This window comes from Tyto alba, unplaced genomic scaffold, assembly GCF_018691265.1.
Source record: "Tyto alba isolate M040663 unplaced genomic scaffold, T.alba_DEE_v4.0 Super-Scaffold_13, whole genome shotgun sequence".
NCBI classification, from domain to species: Eukaryota; Metazoa; Chordata; class Aves; order Strigiformes; family Tytonidae; genus Tyto; species Tyto alba.
The window spans coordinates 18,131,180-18,154,812 of record NW_024881275.1 but is presented as its reverse complement, the minus strand read 5'-3'; the positions used below and the strand labels follow the sequence as shown (position 1 = coordinate 18,154,812).

Sequence of the window (23,633 nt, the reverse complement as noted above, 5' to 3'; positions counted from 1 at the left end):
GCTCACCTAAGAACTTGTTAAATGTTAGCCTCCAAAAGTACAGATAAGAATACACTACCATCCAGGAACTCTGAAACTGTCTAAATACTTCCTAAACATCTTTTCTGCATTTATAACATTCCATGTTATCCCTTTAAGAGTTACCGTACAGCACAAGAAGGGCTTTAAGGCCTGAAGAACAAAGGAAGCCGGGCTAATAAGGAATTATAATGATATATTATTTAATCGACTATTGTTCAAAAAGAAAAGAAACAGAAGCAACAATGAAAAAAAAATACTAGTTATATGATGGCAACACTTGAAAGCATGTATTAGAACTTCTTAGACATGGCTCCAACCCCAGGAATTTTGTCCCACTTTGATGGCAACTCTGCTGTTTGAAGAATTTCAAAGATATTTTGGAATCTGTAGCATTTCTTTGATAGGAGCACAATGCACTTGTTCCTATCAAGATGGGATGATAGAAAGGAAGAGGGAATGGGAATGTGAACAGGCAAAGTGATCTAGAAATGACAACAAGAAAAAACAGCTCAGGAATTCTGCTTCTCTGCTGTCCTAGGGACTTTCCTGAATCTGTAGGTGCCTTTCTTCCTGCCTCTAAATTGAATTTTCAAATGAACCTTCTCCTCCTGAGTGCTCTTACACTTCCTTTCCAGAAATTGCGTCAAGTATTTGCAGGCAGTATTTGTAATGTTTATGCACTTGTTCTTGAAGATTTATATTTGTTTTCAAGTATGTATGGTTCAATTTTGCAATTCCTTTATTTAGGATTCAGAATAGGAGAAGAGGAGAGACAACATGAATTCGAAGTCCTCTGTGCAGCTAAAGAATCATATACTCCATTCCAGGCTGCAAAACCATCCAGGACTACTAGATATGATGGCACTCCTAAACTAACAGTAGGCAGCCCCCTTCAGCATAGTGTCAGTGCTTCTCCAGAAAGCTTAAGCCTGCAACTTTCCTATGCCAACACAGTAGATAATACATTTCTCCATCTCATTAAGAAGAGAGGGAAACTTGTTTTGCTGTCAAATTCCCAATTTCATACCATGACTTATACTCAAGCATAAGCACCTCCCAGCTCCTCATTTCTGTTGATGCTGGAAACAAAGACAGAGAAATAATCTAGCATTTTCAGCCTTCTTTAAAACTCTGCTGCCTGCCTCTGTGCACCAGAAGTAATCCAAAAAGCCTCAAATCAGGCATTACTGAAAAACTCAGTGACTAATCCTAGACAAACATTTTGGCTCTATTTTTGAATTACCCTTTCATTACAGCACGGCTTCAAAATGTATTCTTAGTAACAGGAGCTTTCTCGATATAGAAAAAAAGTATTTTCCCTTCCCCATTGAAATCTCTTTTTATTTCTGCCTTGCCAGTAAGTGTGCATTCCTAGAAATATGTATTTCTTATTTCATTAGTAGCGATTTTATACAATCACACTGAACAAGATTTGTTCAGGGGCTGTAGGCCATGCTGTGGGTTGTGGTTTTCCTGTTAAAGAGGTCATATTTCATGTATTTTAACCAGTGAAAAAGGTCACTTGTCGTAGCAGCTTTTAAAGTTTGCTAAATGTTCATACAAAGCCAAGTGACACAAGTGTAGATGCCACACAGTTCCAGATACCAGACTCCTGTCATTTGTAAACAACAGAAAACAAGATGAGTGAGAATTGCCACCCTTGCATATAATTGAGGTGATGACCTACCTTCTTCCACCTGAAGCATGACTGGAAAGGGTGTCACAGCGTTGTTACAGACACCTGTTCAATGTCAAATGCACAGCATTGATACTGTTTGACAGCATGTACCATATATTTATTGCCTCAAGCAGGACAGATGTTAGCAACGCAGGAGATGCTCACTTTGTACTCCTTCAAGAATATACATACTCCTCCAGGAAGCCAGGTTTGGCAATTTCATTAGTTTGCACTATGACAAAAAAATTAGCAAAAGTAACAGGAAAGTAAGCCCAGCCATTCTGCAAAGCAGACAGAACATACAGAAGAATCCAATTGCTTTTAAATTCAAAGCCATGTTATTAACCCATGAAACAGCTTGGTTGGAAATTTATAATCACTGAGGGGATTACTTTACCTTGACATTACCATTTTGTACCAAAACTCACAAAACAATTCATTTCAAGAACTGATGAAAGAAAAGCAGAGCACAGGGGAGAATCACAATGATGGTGAACACAAATATAAACTAAATGCAAATGAAGTAGTGCAGGCTCCTTCTGTACTACACTGAGCAGACCTGGTGAGATGTTTGTCACATAAAACACCTAATTGGTGTGCAATAGCCTAAGCAATACAGAGCCACTGGCAAGGTATTAACCAACAGGGTAACTGGATATGGTTCTCCTCACCATCGTGTTTTCCAAAGGTACATGACACAAAAGCGTGGTGCAAGCTGAAGGATATGTGAATTGATCTGGCAGCTGCTCCTTGCCACCCTTTCACCCCCAATCTCTTCTGATGTAAGTGTTGACATGGTTAGAAAGAAAAGGTATGCAGGTGTGTCCTTCAACAAGACACGTGGCAGGTTGTATACAGAGAAAATGGAGAGGCGGGTGAAATGTGATGGGGTGCAGGATGCACAGTCCCAAAGTGGTCCCACACAGGACCTGACCCTGGCAAGATGCAAAGGCTCTGACACAGATCAGTCTCTCTATATGGTAATATACTGTGTAAAATACACAGTAAAAATACTGTGATTGAATCTGTAATTTCCCAACCCAAATTAAACAGTTTCACACGTGATGTCCTCACTTTTTAGTACTATAAAGGAGACACTGTGTTCAAATGCTCCAAACAGCTCATTCTTGGTTTCTGTGGCTAGCTCTACTCTTGAAAGGACTGCAGAAAGTCTGAAAGGAAATTCTGCCAGGCACTCATATTTTTAAGCAGAATCTCACAGTGGTTCAGCTTCATACATACAAGAGTACTCATGGCACCTGTAAATTTACCAAAACCATGCCTCTGCCCTCAGACACTCAGAAGTGCTTCTTCTGGAAGAAAGCTAAACTACCCCATTATATAAATTTAAGAGGTAAGACCAAGTCTCCCAAGTCCTGTGCAGATACTTTGACTGGAAATCTCTACCCTCACCCAACCAGTATCTCTCCCCTTTCCAGTGCAGAATATGGAGTTATAACCACTGTGGTTAAGGGAAAGCAGGTAGCTGTTTGCAGAGCAGCTCCCTGGCTCACTCCCTCCCAGGACCAGGACCTCGCTGACACCTCTCTAACAGGTCCGTATGCTTCAGCAGCATGCGACAGCTTCCCTGAAGCTCCCCGCGCCAGCGGTGCGCTGCTGAACTCTCGATCTGATGATCTTCCTCCATGCAAACATGCTAGCTACTCAAATGCAGTTCTGCATGCCTGTTCCAGAGTACATCCACTGGCAAGGGAGTGGGAAAGTTTGTTGGAAAGGACAGAACAAATTAGAAAAATTTTTTTTAGAAAATCCAAGATCAGATATGCAAGAAAATTAAGGAACAATCAAAGTTGACTTTGCTAAGTATTCCCAGATTTGAGAAGTTAATTAAATATTGTGAATTATCTACGAGATTTTCAACCCATTTGGCCCAACTTTCTTTTGCAAGTCAGAAAATTAAAATGGCAAAATCATACTTGTTACATGTAATTTCTTTTCAGCTCTTCTGTCTATTAAGACAGACATCTTCCAGCACCTAAGGGCAGTCATACAGATTTTAAAAGCATGTAATTATACTCAGGCCTGCAATCAAATGCTTACCAATATGCAATGGAGTTCTATAATTTTAAGTATCAATTCCAGCCTGTACAAGGCAGATACTATAAACAACTTTAGTTTCAGGACTGCCTTAAAAATATCCATGTCTAAACTGGATTTGATGTTGAAACTGGCCTTATTTTGTCAGGACACACAGCATAACTATGATTTCAAGGAAAAACAATTAATATTCAGCCTAAATATACAAAAGAAAAATCATTATAAATGTAAGATCTGTAATAACTAGGTCTACTGCAACTGAAGTTCAAGCAACTGATGTGATACCATAGGGAGAAAAAACAAAATTAGAGACTGACTCATTTGATGTGCAAAAAAATTTAACACAGCAAAAGTCATTTAGGCGGCATAACGCTCAGCAAGAAAACAAATATCCGAATATTACGGTACTTTTAAAAATAGTCATTTATATAATGTTCTTATCAAACTTATGTTCAAAAACCTGCCCTACAGCAATAATTAAGCAAAATAGATTGAAAATACAATTTAAAAATCAGAAATTAGCTATAGTAGACTTCTAGTCTACAAGATTTTTTATGAATACAAGAAAGACAGACTACAGGAGAAGAGCGATATCAGTTTCTGATTTGGGTTAAAACATGTCAGCCTGCAGCTAGTCCTTTCAGAAGCTGCACAGAAATCAACATAGAGTAAGACACTCACAAGGTGAGTGACCACTCCATGCCTCTTATACCATCCTGCTCATCTCCCTTCCTCTTAAAATATCTTTCATATAATTTAAACAGCAACGTAATACTGCAGTTTCCAAGCTAATCCATCCACTTAACTTTCAAATGTGAAAAATACACAACTCAGGACAAAATAATCAAGTAGACCTTAAAAAAAAGTTTAAGAAGTTTGTGTAAGTATTCTTTTTTGTGCACTAATAAAAGGCAGATGAAATATTGGGGAAAACAAGGAAATAAAACTGCCAGTGTTCCTTAGCAGCTCAAGTTCAACAAAGTATCACTATTTACTCTGTGAAGAAAATGGAATAAAAAGTTATTTAAAAACTGCTTAGGGTGGACAATAAGAACCCATTTCACTGGCATTTGTATTAGATCATTTTTCTGTTTCTTCTGCTTACAACACAAGATTTCCATTTCTATCCATGCCTGCCACAGAGCCTTCTAAGCAGCGTTTCAGTAAACGGCAGTTTAACACGGCAGTGGAAGGCAGAAAGTTTCCTCTATTTTCTGCCCATCCTCCCACAACTGCAGAAGTAAAATGCAGTGGTGAGAAGATAAATATTGATCAACTACAGTAAGCCTGAAAAAAACCCCAGGAAATTATGTAGAGAAAAGGTGGAGCATGGCAGTCAGTCTAGGCTGGCTTGAACATTATACTGTCTCATACAAGCCCACTACTTAAACACCTTTTCTGTTTTTTTTACAAATAGGCTGTATAGGACTTAAAGCTTTCTTTGAACACTCCAAACTGTTCTTTCTTGACACCCCAAGCAAAGTCATTAACATATCTCTTTTGGATTGTCTCCAAAGCATGCATTTCTATGGTGCCTATAAATGCCTCTAACTTTTGTAGCTTCAAGTTCACAACTTCCATTAATACATTCTGTATATATTTAGATCTTACTTTTAACTCCTTCTTTTTTATATTTTGCTTCTCTCTTATTAAGGATGTCTTCATATTCAGAGTGCCTCCAACACAGTACACACTACCAGGAGACATTCGTAAGAGTGCACCTCTTCTATGCCCACCCAAGAATGGAACAGCAAAGCACAGACTGCGCCCAAGCTACTGCTACAGTAATGAGGAACAAGGCAACTGCTTCTGAAGTGTCAGTACACACCAAAAACAGGCAGTAATGACTGTAGAAGACAATCCTACCTCTTCCAACAAGCTCTAAAGGTATCCCTTGCATAGGAGCCAGCTACAGGAAACTAAAACACTGTTGGGTCTTAAAGATGTGAAGTATTTTGAAGCATAAGTCCACTGGAAAAAAAACACATGGAAATTTGTTTTTTAAAATTCCATGTGTCTCAACGTTTCTCATTTAGAACCCCTCAAAGGAAAAATAAAGGATTAATAGGCAACAAAACTTTCCACAAGCAAGTCTCTCCAAATTGCAACAGCTGAGCAGTAACAAGTTCACCATTTTACAAATGGAAGAACTGAAAAGCTGAAGATGGAAAACTGAGAAGCATTTTCAGTGGTGCTCAGAAAACATGTAGGCACATGCTTATAGGTAGTTCTACACAGGTTCCCTCACACCAAGACTTTCTTATATAAAACATTTATCTCCTACTTTTATAAATACGTTTCACTTCTTCCCTGCTTGCTACTAATTGTCAAATATTGCAAGAGACAACCACTCCAGCCCAATTTAAATGCCATAAAATGCTACTCGCTTCATATATTCATATGTACCAGCCTTATGACCCTATGAATTTTATACCTTTTAAGATTCAGGAGAAATTTTTATGTTTATGTATCTGTTTTTAAACATCCAGTTTAGAAAACTGCTGACTTGGAGATTACACATTGTCTTCCTCTGCCCTTGCTTCCAATACTCAAAGGCAGCAGTAAACTTCTCTGTAACAGAGCACACATGCAGAAGAGCTATGTTGGTAAAACTAAGCCTTGCTGTTACAGAAAGTTCAACTTTTATGTTCACCTCTCCCTAATCTCACCCATTTCTTACACTACCTTATCTTTCTACCTTAGAGTCAGGAAGAAGCAGACACAGGAGAGGTGCCAATTTTTAACACATTTGTGAAAGGCCCACAGGGCTCATTGCCTAAGTAAAAGCAGAGGGATCGGTCCTGACAAGAAGTACTGCAAAAGCATAGCAAAAGTACTGAAAAAATATGGTTATTTTCCACCACTACACATAAATGAAGACAACAGTTCATTTGTTAAAATGCTGCATAGTTTTCTGAGAATAGTAGGCAAGAAAGTATATAGATGCCTGAGAATTTGCAATTAATCCCATTAATGTTTTTTCTTCATCTGAAAAGACTGAAGGACCAAACCTACAAAACCAATCTGAGGCAAACAGGAAACAAATTTTATAAGGAAATGAGGCATGCACAACTGCATTAAATGAGAAAAATTCACTAGATCCTTTTGTTTTTCAAATGCCCACAAAGCCTTAAAGTTTAACTCTACCTGGCAATGAGATGGGTCTAAGTTTCAACTTAACAGTTAAGTATTTCAACTATTTTTCTGCTGCTTATTTGGACTGACAATGATAAAGTTATACATTACAGACAATTCAATTTACTCCTGTACAAACAGGACTTTCAGTACTAACTACAGGCTGAGGTTTCCCAAGGCTGCAACCAACTGTACATAGTAAACTGCGACCACTTTCTTTTTTAATTCCATGACACAAAGACACATGGACAAGTTCACAGGAGTGTTTTAGTGGAAACAGAGCACGTGCAGAAACTGTAGCCAGTACAGGGTTTGTAAATTCATGTGTTATAGACTGTATTCATAAATTGTGTATATAGCCAGGAGAAACATAATACTGTAAAGAGATCTCTGTAAAAAGATCCTTACTATAAGCTGGGTAATTAAATCATGTAAGATCACAAATGGAACCAGATAATTAACTACACCCTGCAGCAGAATTGCCAGAGGTGAGTGCAAACTCCTGGAGTCACACCATCTGGTAAATGGTTTCTAAGTAAAATGTCAAACTACTCACAACTTACAGGACATGGGTTATTCTGCCATCCATTTCTATGATGGTAAGAAAACAAAAGTCCTCTCAGAATCTTTAAAATTCTAGACTGCAGCTTCATTTCTTCCTCTAATTAAATGGATTTAATCAGAGATAAAAGGTATGATAGATCAAAAACAGTCTAATGGAAGAATTGCTGTGCACTGCAAGTCTGGAATTTCTGGCTCTCATGGTTGAGCAATTAAATTTCTGACAGCATTCTGTGGCAATATGACAGCCTAGAAGCAAATTATAAATTTCAGGCTCATTTTTCTGAGCTGTTCCACACACTCAAGATTATACAGTCATTCTTACTACAGGTCCTACAAATATGAGGACTTTTCTCAGTAGTCTGAACCCTCTTCTGAGGGAAGTTTCTGCTTTCTTATCATCAGCGGCATTTATTAGATTTTAGTTCTCTAAACAAAATTGGTTTCATGAGGTACCTTGCCAAAAGCAGCAACCTTGCTTGTATACAGAAGTTCAAAAAGACCTTGAGCCAAGACTGTAATATCTGAGACTATCCAGGCCTCCAAATTACCTCCTCTAAATAGGAATGCAAAAATCTTTTCACATCCTTAAACATTTTGCATTCATCCAAAGCCTGTCATACTTATTTTTTGCAATTGCTAAAGACTTACAAACCACCTTGATGAGAAGACTAAACTCAGTTCAAGGGTGTACATTCAAGCTTGTTTGTGTTCTGAGAAGGAAAAGGGTGATGTCTTCATCAGAACAGAAAGTGGTTGAGAGGTAGCTGATGAATGTGAGAAGCAATTTACAATTGTTTAGTCTTTGCAACCCAGCACAGTTCCTCCAGCATCACAACTTGTAATTGTCCTCTTTTTTGGAGGCCCTACAGATACAAATTACGCCTCTGCTATTGGGGAAAAAAAAAAAAAAAAAAAAAAAAAAAGAAAAAAGGCACCCAAACGCATTACCCCAAAAGCTGAGGACTGAGAAGGCAAATGAAGGGGTGCATCATGGTATAGATGTTCAACTCTGCCATCTACCTCTCTGGAGTGGGAACATATCACTACCATCCACCAACTCTCATTGTTACGCCACTCCATAAATAGAACTTCTTTTCAGATGGAAACAAAGGCCTCAACTGAAAGGTACAGGGAAGCACGACCATATCTCCTTAAATATCCACCCAAGTGCTGGTCCTGCCTGCATGCCATACAGGCTGAACAGAATGTACACCCTGAATTGAGTGACTTATCTAGCTCCAGTGGAAGAAAAGCTTTGTTTCTCATCTACTCTGCTTTGCTGTTAAAGATGGGGAAAGTATTCACAATGGCAAAATCAGAAAGCAGAATGGCATGCTTACTGAAGTAAACAGAGAAAAATGTCTTAGGTTTTTTCACAGTCCAGAAATGCATAGAAATGTAAAAACCTATAAAAACTAGGAGGAAAAAAGAAGAAAACCATGACCTATTATTTTAACAAGTGAAATATAATAATTTAAAATTTCTAGACTTCTATTTATTTACTTTGCAGAATGATGAATATGTATTATGAGCTCAGTTTCAAATGCAGTCAGGCCCCATTTTCATTTTGAACAAACGGTTGCAGAAAAAAATAGTTTAGAATATTTCCATTGCTATATTCCCCTTTTAAATTATCTAGAAGTTAGGGGTAATTAATTAAAAGGAAATAAAATTAAATCAGAATAGTAACATTTTAATATTATCTGTGTTTTGTTGAAAGTGGAAATAAAATTAAATCAGAACAGTAACATTTTCATATTATCTGTGTTTTGTTGAAAGTATTACATTAGCAGGTTTAACAAACCAGCACATTTACCAGTTATTTTTTGTCTCGCATTGGCAGACAAAATCCTGTAATAAAATTCCTAAAATACACATATAAAGAAGGAACAAAATAAACAAAGTATTGAATTCTTACAGGGAATCTATACATAGCATTCATACTGAAAAAGAAGAGCTCTTCCAAGAAGTCCTTAATGATTAAGAATAAAATCATAGATGAAATAAAGAGAAGGAGAACTAAGAAAAGAACAAAGCCTTCCACAGGGCAAACTGTAATTAGATAACTGAATCTAATGAAATCTGTGGAATGGATTTACAGAAAAAAATTGGATAACTATCGAGAGACAACACTGGGCAGAAATAGTTTATTTATCCTAACAATTTCCAAGCATAAATGTTAACTACTGATCATGTGTAAAAATACACAATAATAAATACCTTTTATAGAAATGTGCCTGAATGAATCTTCTGAGTGAAGCAGCATCGCAGAAACTCTTTTAGAACACACTCTTACTTCTCCCATTCCTCTGCAGATATATTTCACACCAATGATACAACATTTCTGAAGCCCTCATACCTTGTTTACAATTTTTTTTACACGGCTCCTGTAGTTCTAGAAAATGATCACAGTTCTTTAGAAAGGTCTAGACCTGCTATTAATGATGAGAAACAATGTGCGAGTGTGTGCCTATGAGGATAATTATTAAATAATTTACTGAAGGAAATATGTATTAAATAAACGTAGCACTTTTTGGGATCAATCTTTGTTTGCAAATCAAAATCATAATTAGCAGCACAGATTATTAAGATTGTTAATTTGTGCTCCCTCTACTGGTTAATTCACCCTATAGCTATAAAAATAATAATAGCCTGTAAAAAAATCCCCAGATTGTTGTGTTGCAACTCGACGGCCCAAAAAATCTAAACCCAAATCATATTATTAAAGAAAACTCTTATGCACAGCCGCTATCTTACACATCAGTTCTAAATGTCACCTTAGCTCGTTAAAATGACAGAATGGAAGCAAAAGAATCTTTCAGTTCAAGAAGATGTTTCCTATCATACCAGCTTGTTTTGTGTGCCTAGTTCATAGAAATTCCACTTCCCTCGGATTTAGAAATGCAATTAAACATTTCAAATTCTGAATCATTCTAAGAACCTGATGTTAATTGGGTTATTATTGAAAGCTCCTTTTTTTGTCTTGTCACACAAAACACCATCAGCAACCAAGATGCAAAGCCGCCTAGATGACAGACAACTTGGGCTGGAATGCACATTTTGGCAGCCCACCTGATCCACCCCTCTGCTCACAGAGGGACTTACTCCACACTTTGGTTAGGATGCTCAGGGACTTGTCCCATTGACTCCCAGGTATCATCAACGCTGGCAACTGTGCAAACTCTCCAGATAATCCATTCCCATACTTAATCACCCCCATAGTGAAAAAAATTTCATGGCATATGAAAAATATTTGTTAGATCCAAATCAAGCATAATTCAAAGTCTGAGACAAACCAAACTGCAAATTTGTAGAAAACAGTTTACCAAAAATAATGTGATCTGATCACAACTATTACGAGTCACAAGCAGCGTATTTCATAGAATGGTTTGGGTTGGAAGGGACCTTAAAGACCATCCAGTTCCAACGCCCCAGCCACGGGCAGGGACACCTTCCACCAGCCCAGGTTGCCCAAAGCCCCGTCCAGCCTGGCCTTGAGCCCTTCCAGGGAGGGGGCAGCCACAGCTGCTCTGGGCACCCTGGGCCAGCGCCTCACCACCCACACAGGGAAGAATTTCTTCCTTACATCTAATCTAAATCTACCCACTTTCAGTTTAAAACTGTTACCCCTCATTCTATCACTACACCCCCTGATAAAGAGTCCCTCCCCAGCTTTCCAGTAGCCCCCTTTAAGTACTGGAAGGCCGCTATAAGTTCTCCCTGGAGCCTTTTCTTCTCCAGGCTGAATAAACCCAACTCTCTCAGACTGTCCTCATACAGGAGGTGCTCCAGCCCCCGATCATCTTCATGGCCTCCTCCGGACCTGCTTGAGCAGGCGCATGTCTTCCTTGTGTTGGAGGCCCCAGAGCTGGAGATGGCACTGCAGGTGGGATCCCGAGAGCAGAGTAGAGGGCGAGAATGCCTTCCCTCAACCTGCTGGCCACACTTCTCGTGATGCAGCCCAGGATAAGATTTCATGGGCAATGCAAATGTCACTAGCAGCTTGAATCACTTCAAAGAACCAAAGACCACCTTACTTCTGAATTTTGATGGTATAGTACCTGCGGATCTCTGCATTTCATCTGAAGCTGTCAAAATATACTCTATAAATATTTATATAGCATATAGCAGATCTTCTGACTTTTTTTATTAAGCACAAATAACGTTCATATATCCATAGGCTTTCTGACTACCTCTCCTGGAGAGATAATTTAAATATTAATTTTAAATGTCTTCTGACAAATAATTTTTTATATTATCTTTAAGTGGAGTGAGTGGTAGTAAACACTAATGTATTAGTACTATTAGTTAGCAAAAGCGGAAGTAACAGCCAATTTCATTTACCTTTCTCAGTATGCCTTTTTTATTAATAGGCTTTAGTTTAGTAGATGAGCAAGACAAACTTCTATTGTTATATACAGATTAGAAATGTAAACACTTAACACTTGCCACAAGGACTGAGTTCAGAATTCCCTCAAAAAAGCATTCGAATGGCCCGTGTGACAAAGAGCACTACTGCCCCCTAATGTGCCAGCCCACAAAAACGCCTCGGTAACGGCGTTCGTGTCCTACCTTAAAAAATTCAGCTTGTTATATTCATGGATTAAAAAAAAAAAAGGAAAAGTTTTGTAAGAAATTAAGACTATTATTAAGAACATATACGCTAAATTCATGCCAAATTTCTGCACAAAAGGCAAACACATTAGGTCTGGGGAGGAAAAAAAAAATAACAACTAGCTGGTATCTAGGATTTTCACATAACTTAATACTTAGTGCACAAAGAGATCATGAAGATGCAAAATACAGCACAACAATTATGTTCCAATGCTTCTGTCAGTATATAAGCAGACACTAGCCAATCTTAAACCTATTCTGTATTAGAATGCAGTAATTCAGAAAAACAAACCTGTAGTTATTTTCACACCAACACAGATTTTTAAGTTTTAGTCCCTGTATTATGAGAGCATCAGTACGTTCTTCTTGTTGCACTGTTCTATCTAAATGCCAGTTACAAGTCTATTCTAGGCTTGTAATTATTGCAAAATAATTCTGATCTTGGTATCTAATTATGCCCACAAAGTGAAATAGAGAGGAAACAATCAAAAAAATCCACTGGCTGAATTCTGTTTGTAAAGGAAACAGACGAACTTCCTGTGTCATATAAAAGTGACATTTTTTCCTCATTTTTTAAGAAGTTGTTTTGCCACAGAATTGAATCTGTATGCTGTGCTGTCCAATGCAGCTTGGACATAAAATATAGTCTGGTTTCTGTATTTGCATTTCAAAAATATAGATTGCTGTGAACTGCTGAAAAAAAAAATAGAACTACTGCAAGTCCTGGTGAGAAGCACAAATATAAGCTGTGTATTCTTTTATCCTACCATAAATCAGAAACTCCACTCACATTAGTAAAATTACTGTGATTTAAACGCAATGGTAAAGCAGAACTGACTTCTGATTTTTCCCTTTAAATCTTTTATACTGACTTTTTCATAGATAAACATTTTGACAGACACCACAGAAGTAAAGACTCCAATTTCCATTAGCAAGATACGGTTAAAAGCAATCCATGTTTTTAATTTAAAACATAATACCTAACAAAAGATACCAATTTTATGAATAAAAAAAAATACATTCAGCAGTGCTTTTTGGCACTAAAATCCTTGAACTTCAGACTTTACCTTAGAACCTCCAAATATTAGCTTTCTGTGGCCTTGCATACTATGTCATCATTCATATAAATACATCATTAGCACAGAAAGGCTGCAAGTGATGAGTAATATCTTACATAACTACACCCGTGGTAGAAGGCTGCAAGCTACTAGGCATTAAAAGTGAAAGTACCACCAATCACATGCAATGTGATAAAAATAAATTCCCTACAAAGATATTTGAGACCTAAAATAACCATATTCCATTATATTTATCTATTACATTACAGCCCCAAAAGCTGGTAACACAGCTCTCAGTCTACCCAATACGTATGCTATTACATCAGTACTTCACAATTCCAAGTGCTTACTCTAATTTTATGAAATAAAAAAATGAAAACACTGGCAAGACTAACACCGATCAAAAGTTCCAACTGATGCCTCAGAACTGCGAGCACCAGGCCATCACCACAACTCATTCCAACTCTGCCAGGCATGTATTTTTTACCTTTGAATCTTCATTGCTCACTCCCAGCTCTAGCACAGCTCGAGGAGACTTCAGCTTCGCTTGCATGGACTCTGCCATTTGAAGATTAAGCTGCCATCCAATTGTTTCAAGCTATAACACACAAATTTAGATTACAATCAGATGGTACAGAAGTACTCGGGCCAGCTTTCAATATTGTGAATGGTCTGTGTCAGTGAACACAATGTCAGGCTCCATAAATGTTAAGCATTTTTGTACAACACACATTCTGCAAATTCTCCTGGACTCCAAGACAGATTTGCTTCTCTCTCTTGCCAAATTTATCATTTAAACTGCCTGTGACCACCCAAAATAAAGCAACTTCATATGCCTCAAATCTGTTGGAATCAATCCATAAAACACAATTAAGGATCCAAAATAAGGTGGTTTCTCCCTCCTTGTGGAAGTTTATCAGCAAAGTTACAGATTCAATTTTATCTCATATTTATTTTACTTTTAGGAAAAAGTAAAAAGTTACCAATAAACGGTAAACCAGCTAAAAATGGTAATTTCTTAATCAACAGACCTACTCATGGGTATTCTACCATATACAGATGTTAATGACAAAAATAATTCTGTGCTGCTTTTAAAATTGTTACTGCTAAAAAGCCAAAAACTAGTTAAGCATGTGAGCAACAAAATTTTTAATAGAAAACTACACAAGAATACATTTCAAATTGCTTTTTAATCATTAATCTAAAAATTATATTCAAACATTATCAAACTATACCTCATGCAGAAATGAAGTACACAAGAACAGAACTACAAGTTTTTCACAAAATAACCTATCTGGTCTTCTTGAATAAAGGAAAGTAGAAATACAAAGTCCTACCGTCTGGCATGTTAATTTGCATACAAGCTCTTTTCAATCTAGTGTCTCCCCTCCGCTAATAAATAGCTGACTTGGTAAAAGTGAAAGCGTGCCAGATCTCAGTTAATCTCTTACCAGTCCAATAATTCAGCTAAAATCATCAACAGCACAAAGCCATCCCAGAAATACTATACTGTGAGCAGCAAAGAAGCCAGTATATGCTCTGCCTCCTACAGTGACAGTAATTTCTATATGAAAGATGGGAGATAAAGTGAGTGGCAGAATCATCTTCCATCCACACAGGTCAAAGACAGAACTTCCAAAATTTATTGCAGCTATACCATTTACATTTACACATTAATGTATGTTGTATTGCATTTCTTTATCTATTGCACTGATATTGTACCAATTACGAAAGCAGTATGACTAAGCATACCAGAAGGAAATTTACGTATCGCGACCTATTAACCACCACTGACACTCCAGGATGGTTAGGGAGTTGAGCAAACGCCAAACAAAGTTAATGGAAAGACACAGACAGTCTCAGACCGACTGTGTACAGGTGTAGGAACAAGACAGGTGGAAGAACTTCAGCAGGTCAGCCTGCAGTATGTTAGCTGCTCTGCAGTAAATGCCCCTATTCAGGCTTCATTCTGTGGTAAAAACAAGGAAGTCTGAACAGGAATCAAACCAATGAAAGCATGCATACAACACAAATGGACACAGCTAAAATGCTGTAAATCTAGTCTAGCTCATTTTGTGGTAAGTGTAGCTTCAGCAACAGTGTGCCCACAGCCTATGAACTAAAGATACTTTAAAAGACAGGTTTTATAAAATCTAAAAGTAGATTAATTTTTAATCATAACAATTTGATTTTCTCTAACTAGATTACATCTTGGTTGATGAAAATAATAGGGCATTGCCTACCACACTCAAAAGTAAAGCACAATCCAAAATGGATTTTGTGAATGTGAACAAGTCAATCGCACTAATGGACAAGTCTGCTAAGCCCCTGAGCTGGCTAGTATCTGGAATCTTCCAGCAAATTATACCAAAATGACAGCTGAAAAACATTTTTCTCCCCACAGACATGAATAAAATTAAGTAAAGATCTTAACATCTTTCCTTACTCTAGGTTTCAAATCAAGAAAGAAGTTCAGTTCAGTTAATGAACCCTACCAAAACTGATAATGGTCAAAAGAGAAGGACCCAAATGCTGACTTATGGGCTAGTGGTGGGAGCAGCCTGAAGCAGGCAACAGGAGCAGTACAACCTATTCTGATAAAACATCTAGCCAGTAAGGTCAACAGTGAACAAACTCTGGAATGTGATGGCTCTTCATACTGCAGTCATTAAGGTTCAAATCCCACACTCTTCAATTTAGAAAGGACTTTCTATCTGTTGCTTAAACAGTTTAGCACAGTAGTATTGAAATCCAGCCTTAAACAGGCTAGCATCTTATCCAGGATTATAAAACAGTGTCACTAGAGACTAGAACAGTGTCCTAGGAAGCCTGACTTGAGACTTCTGAAGCTGATAAACAGTGAACTATATGTACCATGAAAAACACACCATCAAAAATAAAGAAATACAAATTTATGTCTTTTATTTCATTTTTAATACACATCTATCCAGAAGTTTGTAGAAGGCTCAGAACAAATACAATATATGTGGCAGCACGGTGGCCTCAGTTTATAGCTGAACAGCACCCATAACTTTTTTTTATATTGCTTTACCTTAAAATTACTTTGTTTTCCTGTATGATTCATATGTCTTTTCTGTTTTAAATATAGTTGTACAAGAACAAGTTTTGATAAACAAATTACATGATGCCCAAGGCTTCTAAATAGTCTGACTATTTATTTTCTTGAAAGAAAAATGGAACGTGCATTTGGCTATGGCTGTGTTTACTTAGAAGACATTCAACATCCTGAAATATCAATTAACCTTTTGAGAGTGGTGACATGTTTGCGCATGGCGTTTGTGTTAAGGCACAGTATTGGGTAGCCATGAAGTGTTACATATTTTAGGGTCAATTTTTTCAAAAATGCAAGGACTACAAAATCATTTTAACTTCTGATATAAAATTTGCTATAGGAAACAAAACATTGGAAGAGACTATATGTTGCCAGAATCTTCAAGATATTAACTGAAAAGCATTTACTGGGGGGCAAGCGGGGGCAAGTATTTCTCCATAACTAGCATGAAAATAAAGCCATGGTTTTAGTTACTGTACACCTTTACCTTCTTTTTACAATTTCTTATCAGCAGTTTAGAAACATGCAAGCTACCTTGTAGCTGCAAAAATAAACACCAATGAATAATGTACTGTAGGTTCCCACTGGTATCTCTGGCACTTATTTAACCTCAGGGTTATGTTTAGAAAACAAAAAACAGATGCAAGCTGGAAAACACAGGAAAGGAAAAAACACAGGTGCTAAATAAAACCAACAGTAAGCATGTATGAAAATGCTTCAGATCTGCTCCATGAACACTATGGCAAACGATTCAGGGCTAGAAAGATAGGAGGAAGCTTTCAATCACTCCTGTAATCCTCAATTCCTATGTCCTTTTTGTTCCACTTCAGCTTCTGAAGAGGGTACCATGACAGCCAGGACTAACAGGCGTGGAAGAACCTATGTACTTCTCCCTTCCAGCACTCATTCAGTACTAGCTGTAGAAGAGATAAGGTGTTATACCTGCTAAACCAGCTCCGTACCCTATACGAACATAGTGCTTCTCAGTGGCCATCCACGCATTTCCCAGGAGCAGATCCACACTAGAGAGCTGCCAGTCCCCCTACTATGGGAAGATCTGACCCTTCATCTGTAGATCACTAACACCTTTACAGGTACATAACGTAATCATCTCTGGTCTGTCGTCTATGATACCCACAGTCGTTCTCCTCCAGTATAAAGCATGGGATCTTTTAACTCATGCCCACTGTCCTGTCCACCAGACTACTTTCCATACTAAGTAGTAGAGTGTAGTATTTTACATATTATGACAAGATGACCAGTAATCTAACATAACTGTGGTAAAACATTTGGGTGAAAGTCACCTTCTGCAAAAAGCCCATGCGCGCTAAAAGGCAATTCAGCTTTCACAGCTGATCTGATATGAACTTCAAGCATGATCTCCAACCAAAAAAAGGATTCCACATAGCCAAAATTAACATCCGCAGAATCCACCATTTCTCTCATCACTTACAGCCTATTATGTTTTACATGCTCTTTCTTGCGTATTTTCACCACAGTTCCTTACTTTCACTTTCAACCACCCATAAACATAACTACAAATTAAACCAAAACTGAGAAGAAATTAAAGAAATCAGATAAACATGGTAAGTTTCTATAGTAAGTTGTCAAAAAAATCAAAATACTTCTCCTTTCTCAACTACGTAACAATATTTATCTTATAATGAGAACTCAAGTAAATGTTCTTTGGCAAACAAATTCAGGCTAAAACCATCAATAAAACAATCATCTTAGCTATACAAGAACCAGTCTATCAAACTCAAAACCAAAGGACAACTTTGAGAGTGAGGGCAGACTCAGTGTCCGGAACAGGCATGTTCCAGGGCTCCAATGTGAAGGACCAAAAGCAGAGCCAAAGGGACTGAGAAACTCAGATGGAAAAAAATGTTGACAAGGACCCTAATTTGATAAAATAAGTGGGAATATTGTGAAAAAAGGGAAAATTAAAAGTGGAAACAGAATTTCAGGAAAATACATAAGCACCTAAAATGTCTTCCCTAATACTTCCAACTTCAGCCATTCAAAACTTCTTGAGCAGGGTCCCATATTTTTAAGGGAGGAGAGGGGAAAATGGGGTTTAAATGCTCAGTCAGTACTGGAGCAGTGAAGAGATTTTTTTTTTATTTTGGACTTGAGTGATATACTGAGTTTGCATCTCCTGTCTGTCTCTGCACCCTTGAAGGCTGGACGCTTGTTTTAGTTTTAAATGGGAAACTGGAATTTTCATATAAATTACCTGCCTCTAGAAGGTGAAGCTTTCAGAAGGTCATCTAGTATCATAACAAATCATTACAGGAACTATAAAAGATCAGTATTAGTGCCCTCAGAACTCACCGATGTGGCACGAAGAGCTTACTTCTTACCACAGTGCAAGCAGGATGCCATAATACCATGCAAACCACAACTTCTCCTCCATGATTAATCCATGATACGGCATCTATCTGCCCCTTAGAAAGTTCTGTAAGCATTGACCTCAGAGAGTACCGAGGAGTAACAGTAAGTAAACAAAGCACTGAACCTGCGAAAATTACTGTATGGAAATACTGCCTGGAGACATCAAATCAACATGATTGGTTTTTATCATAGCCAGACATTTAGGTAGTTATGAAATACAGTCACTTTACAGCTCAAATTTAATATCTTATGAAGATCTAATTATTTCATTTAGATTCTTGAATTCCCTTCTCTTGGCAAGATTTGCTGCTGTCAGAACACCAAGCTTTCCCTAAATGGAGTAAAATATTATGTACTTTACTTCTGTGTAATACTAAAACATAAAATCACAGTCTTCAGTTAATGGGAGAACAATTATATTATATTCAGAACACATACATGATCCAGAACATGTGTGCAAATACAATTATTGCGCATTCTAGGTTAAACTTAACAGACCACTACAGATAAACTGGCTACAGGAAAAATTTTGAAGATCCTGACATACCCATTATTAGGCTCGCAGACAAACAACTATATGCATTTCTACAGGGAGAGAGAGAAATGCTGATTAGCATTTAGCAAAGACACAGAAAAAGAATTCTCAAAACTGGAGTTTCATCTTAAAGACTAAAAAGTGAGAAAAACAGTCTTCTGGGCTGAACTTGTTAACAAGTCTGATGGGCAGAGAATGCAGAAGCAATTCTAAATTAGTAGCAGTGTTCTGTATTTTTAAGTTTATGGGGAAAAAAAGCTTATGAAAGCCCTAGATGGGAAAGGAACACAAAGCATAAGCAAACTAACATATGCAATTTATCAAGTCTAGTACTACTGTTACAACAGATGTTTTCAGTATTGCCAAAAGGTAACTGATAAAAAAAAAAAAAAAAAAAGATTGTAATACTACCGCTACATTTGGTAATGTTTGAAAATCAACTTCATAATAACACAATTTTTCAATATTTTTGTCTGTTTGGATTTTTTTTTTTTTTTAAGGCAACAAAACCCCCCAACAACATGTGCCTTCTTAGAAAGCAAAAGGTTTTCATTATCCTGAAATCACCAACGGGCTGTTGAAGCTTTCCAACATGAGTGATGAGAATTTTAAAGCAAACCGAGCTCGTGGTCCACAGTCAGAATTAGAAGCCAGTAAGAGTAACCTTTAGAATAACTAGGTCACATGTTGTGAATATTGAGAACATGCACTAAGGAAATTACAGTATGATACTAAATCTTACTCATCTAGTTCATAATGCACATATCAGTTCTGTTGAATTGGACTCTGGTGACATTACCAACTTCAGCACAGCTGAAAATAAATCTTAACATCCCTTCTGAAAATTCAGATCTTGACAGAAAACTGAGTGCTTCTAACAGTACTACCTATTGTGGTACTAGTGGTGCTGAAGGACTTCATACAGACATCCCTGTTCTTGGTTCCCAGCAGCTTCCTATGGCACAGAATGCTGGTTTTGACTTGCATAGCTGAGAGCTAACATCCCAGTCTCCTGAGTCAATACTCAAGGAGCCACTTCAGGGTGGTTTAAGTGCATCTCTAGTTACTTTCCTTCACAGGCAGTTTGATTAATATGAAGACAGGCTGAAGCAGTGTAATTGACCTCGTTTTTGTGAGTTTCTTAAAAAAATGTGTAATAGAAACAGAATGCCAAAAAGAACTTCTTGCTGACTCATTCTTTACTGGTGACACAGAAAATAGCCTTCTGTTAGGTAGGAGCCTAGCAAACTGCTTCAGATAAAGTAGGACAGTTACAGTAACAGAGAAATTAGTTTCACGTTCCACTGGTATATAGGCCCACACATTTGATTTTCAAATATTGTAATCTTTGAGAGGCCACTCAGTTCAAAATGATCTGGTATTTATGATAATTTAAGTGTTACTGCACATGAGAAAAAAATCACATGCTTGTTTCTATAAAGCTTTTTCTGAAAAAAAAAAAAAAAACAAAATAAGATAGAAGTGTAATGGTACTGTTTTTCAGAGTTACACTCTCCTCATCTATTTCTACTAAATGTGATATATCTGGAAGAGCATTGTATCAGTTTACACACAGCAACTACTCTTGGAAATAAGTTCAGCTTCACTACATCAATGCTGGAGTCTTTTAACCCTTAGTTAAAAAAAAAAAAAAAAAAGAGCACCTTAATTCACATTCTAAAGTAAGTATTGATAACTTAAGATTCCAAAGTCTAAACTTATACTATTATAGTGTTAAGAATGAGTAAGACTGTAGGAGAGTGCATAATAGTGGGACGAAACCCCAGCCTTCAGTCCATTCTTGAGGAAGTAGATTTGTGGTAGATGGAAAAATAAGGTTCAAGAACTACCCTCAAAAAGCCACACTGTGAGCAAAACCTATTAGTTACTTTTAGAGCCTGACAAATTCAGAAAGTGCACTGCTTGCAATAATGGAGAAAATTAACAACTCTATGTCTCTCCCCACTCATACCTTAGAAAGGAATCTATCCGGCCCCCAAAGGCAACAATTACAGAAAGAGAAAAATCCTATTTTAATAAATGAGAATTTTGTCCTTTTAACTCAGATACTAACTCACTCATTTCAGCTATTTTTCCTTCTAATCCCAGAGGAATAGTCCAACTTTAAAGATTAAAACATTTGCTGGAACAATCTAAATGAGTTGTTTACCTAATTTAACACATCCACAGCATTACTCTCATTGAAGCTGCTACAAACAGTGAAGTGAGAGATAATGGGATATGAAATCTTCGGCAAATATTGTTCTCATATTATTACAACAGTATCTATCACACTGACACAAAACATTTAAGAATGTTTTCAAACTAACAAAACTCAAAATATTTTTAGAAAATAAATAATCCATATCACAAGAATTTTTCTAGTGCAGATCTTTCACCTGCAATACAGCTTTGTTGTTCTAAGTAACCTAGAGAAAAATAAGTACGGCTATCCCTTCACTCAGTTTAATTCCTGAAAAAGTAACTACCCTCGTTCCTCCACTGAAGATCAAGTACTCTTCATTTAATTGTAAGAAAAGAAAGTCAGAATATTCACATTTTAAAGTTTGGGGGTCCTCTCCCTTCATCTTTCAACAATCAAATTAGACAAAATGTACCAAGTCATAGTTACATAAATGAATAACTTTCATTTAAATTAAATACCTCAACATGTCTATATGGCTTTAATAAATTAGCTATCAGTTTTGTACGGATAAGAGGGAACTAAAGGTGTATTACATGACAACAAAAGCACTGGTCTACAATGCACTACACTAACTTCAGACCTGTGTATTCACACAAACGCAAAACTAGAGCAAACCATTAAGTCTGCTCTTTAAAATTTACAGCCAATTCCATTCTTCATCAGCACACTCAGCATTCCAGAATCAAAACTCCAAATTAGATATGAAAATGTCGATTTTGCCTGCTGTGATGATGAAAATAATTTAGGTAAGAGGCCAAGAGAAAGATGGAAAAACATATCTGACTGTGAACTCCTTCAAAAACTCCCCATGTCTGCTTAAGAATTTTAGTGAAGAGGAGACACCAGCAGGATGAAGCCAAACATGTACTCAATATAGCAAACAAGTATTAAAACAAAAAAAAAAAGGGTGCATATTTTTAAGAGGAGGGCAATGAGCTACATGCATGATTTCCCAATCATCACAGGCAGGGTCTTCATCACAGAAATATTCTGTAATCAGGAAGAGAGTGCTTCCTTCAAGATAATTCCCAGATCAAACCAGTTTCCTACTGATGGGAAACTCTATAGCACTGAGGGGAGGGAAGATGACTGCATAAACACACTGATTTCTATACTCTATTGTTGTTACTGACTTCAGTTGTATTAAGGTGGCATGAATATCTCTGAAGGAAGCTCTGGATCTTGCAGCATCATTTCAGCAGGCCTCACTGTAACAAATGCTCCATGGGTGAGGAAGTCTGCAGTGAAGCAGCTGGATTTTCACATTGGTTGCATAAAATTTCTGACCACAGTCCTCTACCTATTTTGAATAGCAGTGGAAAAAGCTGATGGTATACAGTACTTCAGAATATATCCCCCTACTGTACAAACATATTCAACTTTAATACAATTCAGTATTCCCATTTTATAAATGTATTACTGAGGCATTCTGTGGTTTCAGTAAGACATACCCTTCAATGGCTGATTTAAAACCTATAAAATGCGATTATTATCCAGAGATATGAGTCACAAATTGAATGACCAGCATCTTCAGCTGACAGTACTAGGCAAATCTTCAAATGAAACCCAAGATGTAGAGCATGCACCACAAAAATTATATATAACTATCAATAAAACCTTATATAACCCACTCATCCATAAAAAAAGGTCAGGATAATAGGTGGTTTTTTTTAAAAAAAGCATAAAAATCTGTAATTAAAGACAATCATAACACATATGCACAGCCAAGTTAAGCAGAGGTTGTACAGTCAACTACAGTGCCTCTTACTAAATTTTAAGACTGGACTTTGCAACCTTAATGATAGTTTTGCAATGTATCTTACTCATAGTCATAAGAAAATAAGAATCACTGAATGGATCTTATCTATCCAGTCACATACTAGAATGCAACATCGAATCTGCTTCTGCCTTAATCACACAGATACTTCAAGACCATCAGCAAACAGACAAAACAAAAAGGAAAGCAGCAACTACGTTTTTCACCTGTAGACAAGAATAATCTTCTAGGCTCTGAACTAGTGTCACATGCTGATTGACTCTAACTAGAAATAGTAGTAGTTGTAACAGATGGGCAAGGAAAGGGTTGGGTTGGATGAGGCAGACAGACAGTGAATTTACAGAATCCTGTACAAAGAATTATGAAATAGAGCACAATTTCCAAATGAAAGAATTCTGAAAGATTAAAAAAAAAAAAAAAAAAAAAAAACAAACAAAGAGAAACTATTCATGTGGCTTTGTATCTTGGACTCAAAAGAAGGCACTGTAAGACCAACGGACTGAAGACAGGTTTGGCCGAA

The 23,633-nt window shown here is 37.1% G+C and overlaps 1 protein-coding gene across 1 annotated transcript in view; it reads right to left on the bottom strand.

The window, feature by feature from the left end:
- The window catches only part of COMMD10 (COMM domain containing 10), a 114,639-nt gene that overhangs the window by 78,017 nt on the left and 12,989 nt on the right, over window positions 1–23,633 (bottom strand). Inside the window, exon 5 of the mRNA XM_033000986.2 lies at window positions 13,616–13,726. Within this exon, the coding sequence (XP_032856877.2) occupies window positions 13,616–13,726 (111 nt within the window). The remainder of the gene's footprint in view (window positions 1–13,615; window positions 13,727–23,633) is intronic.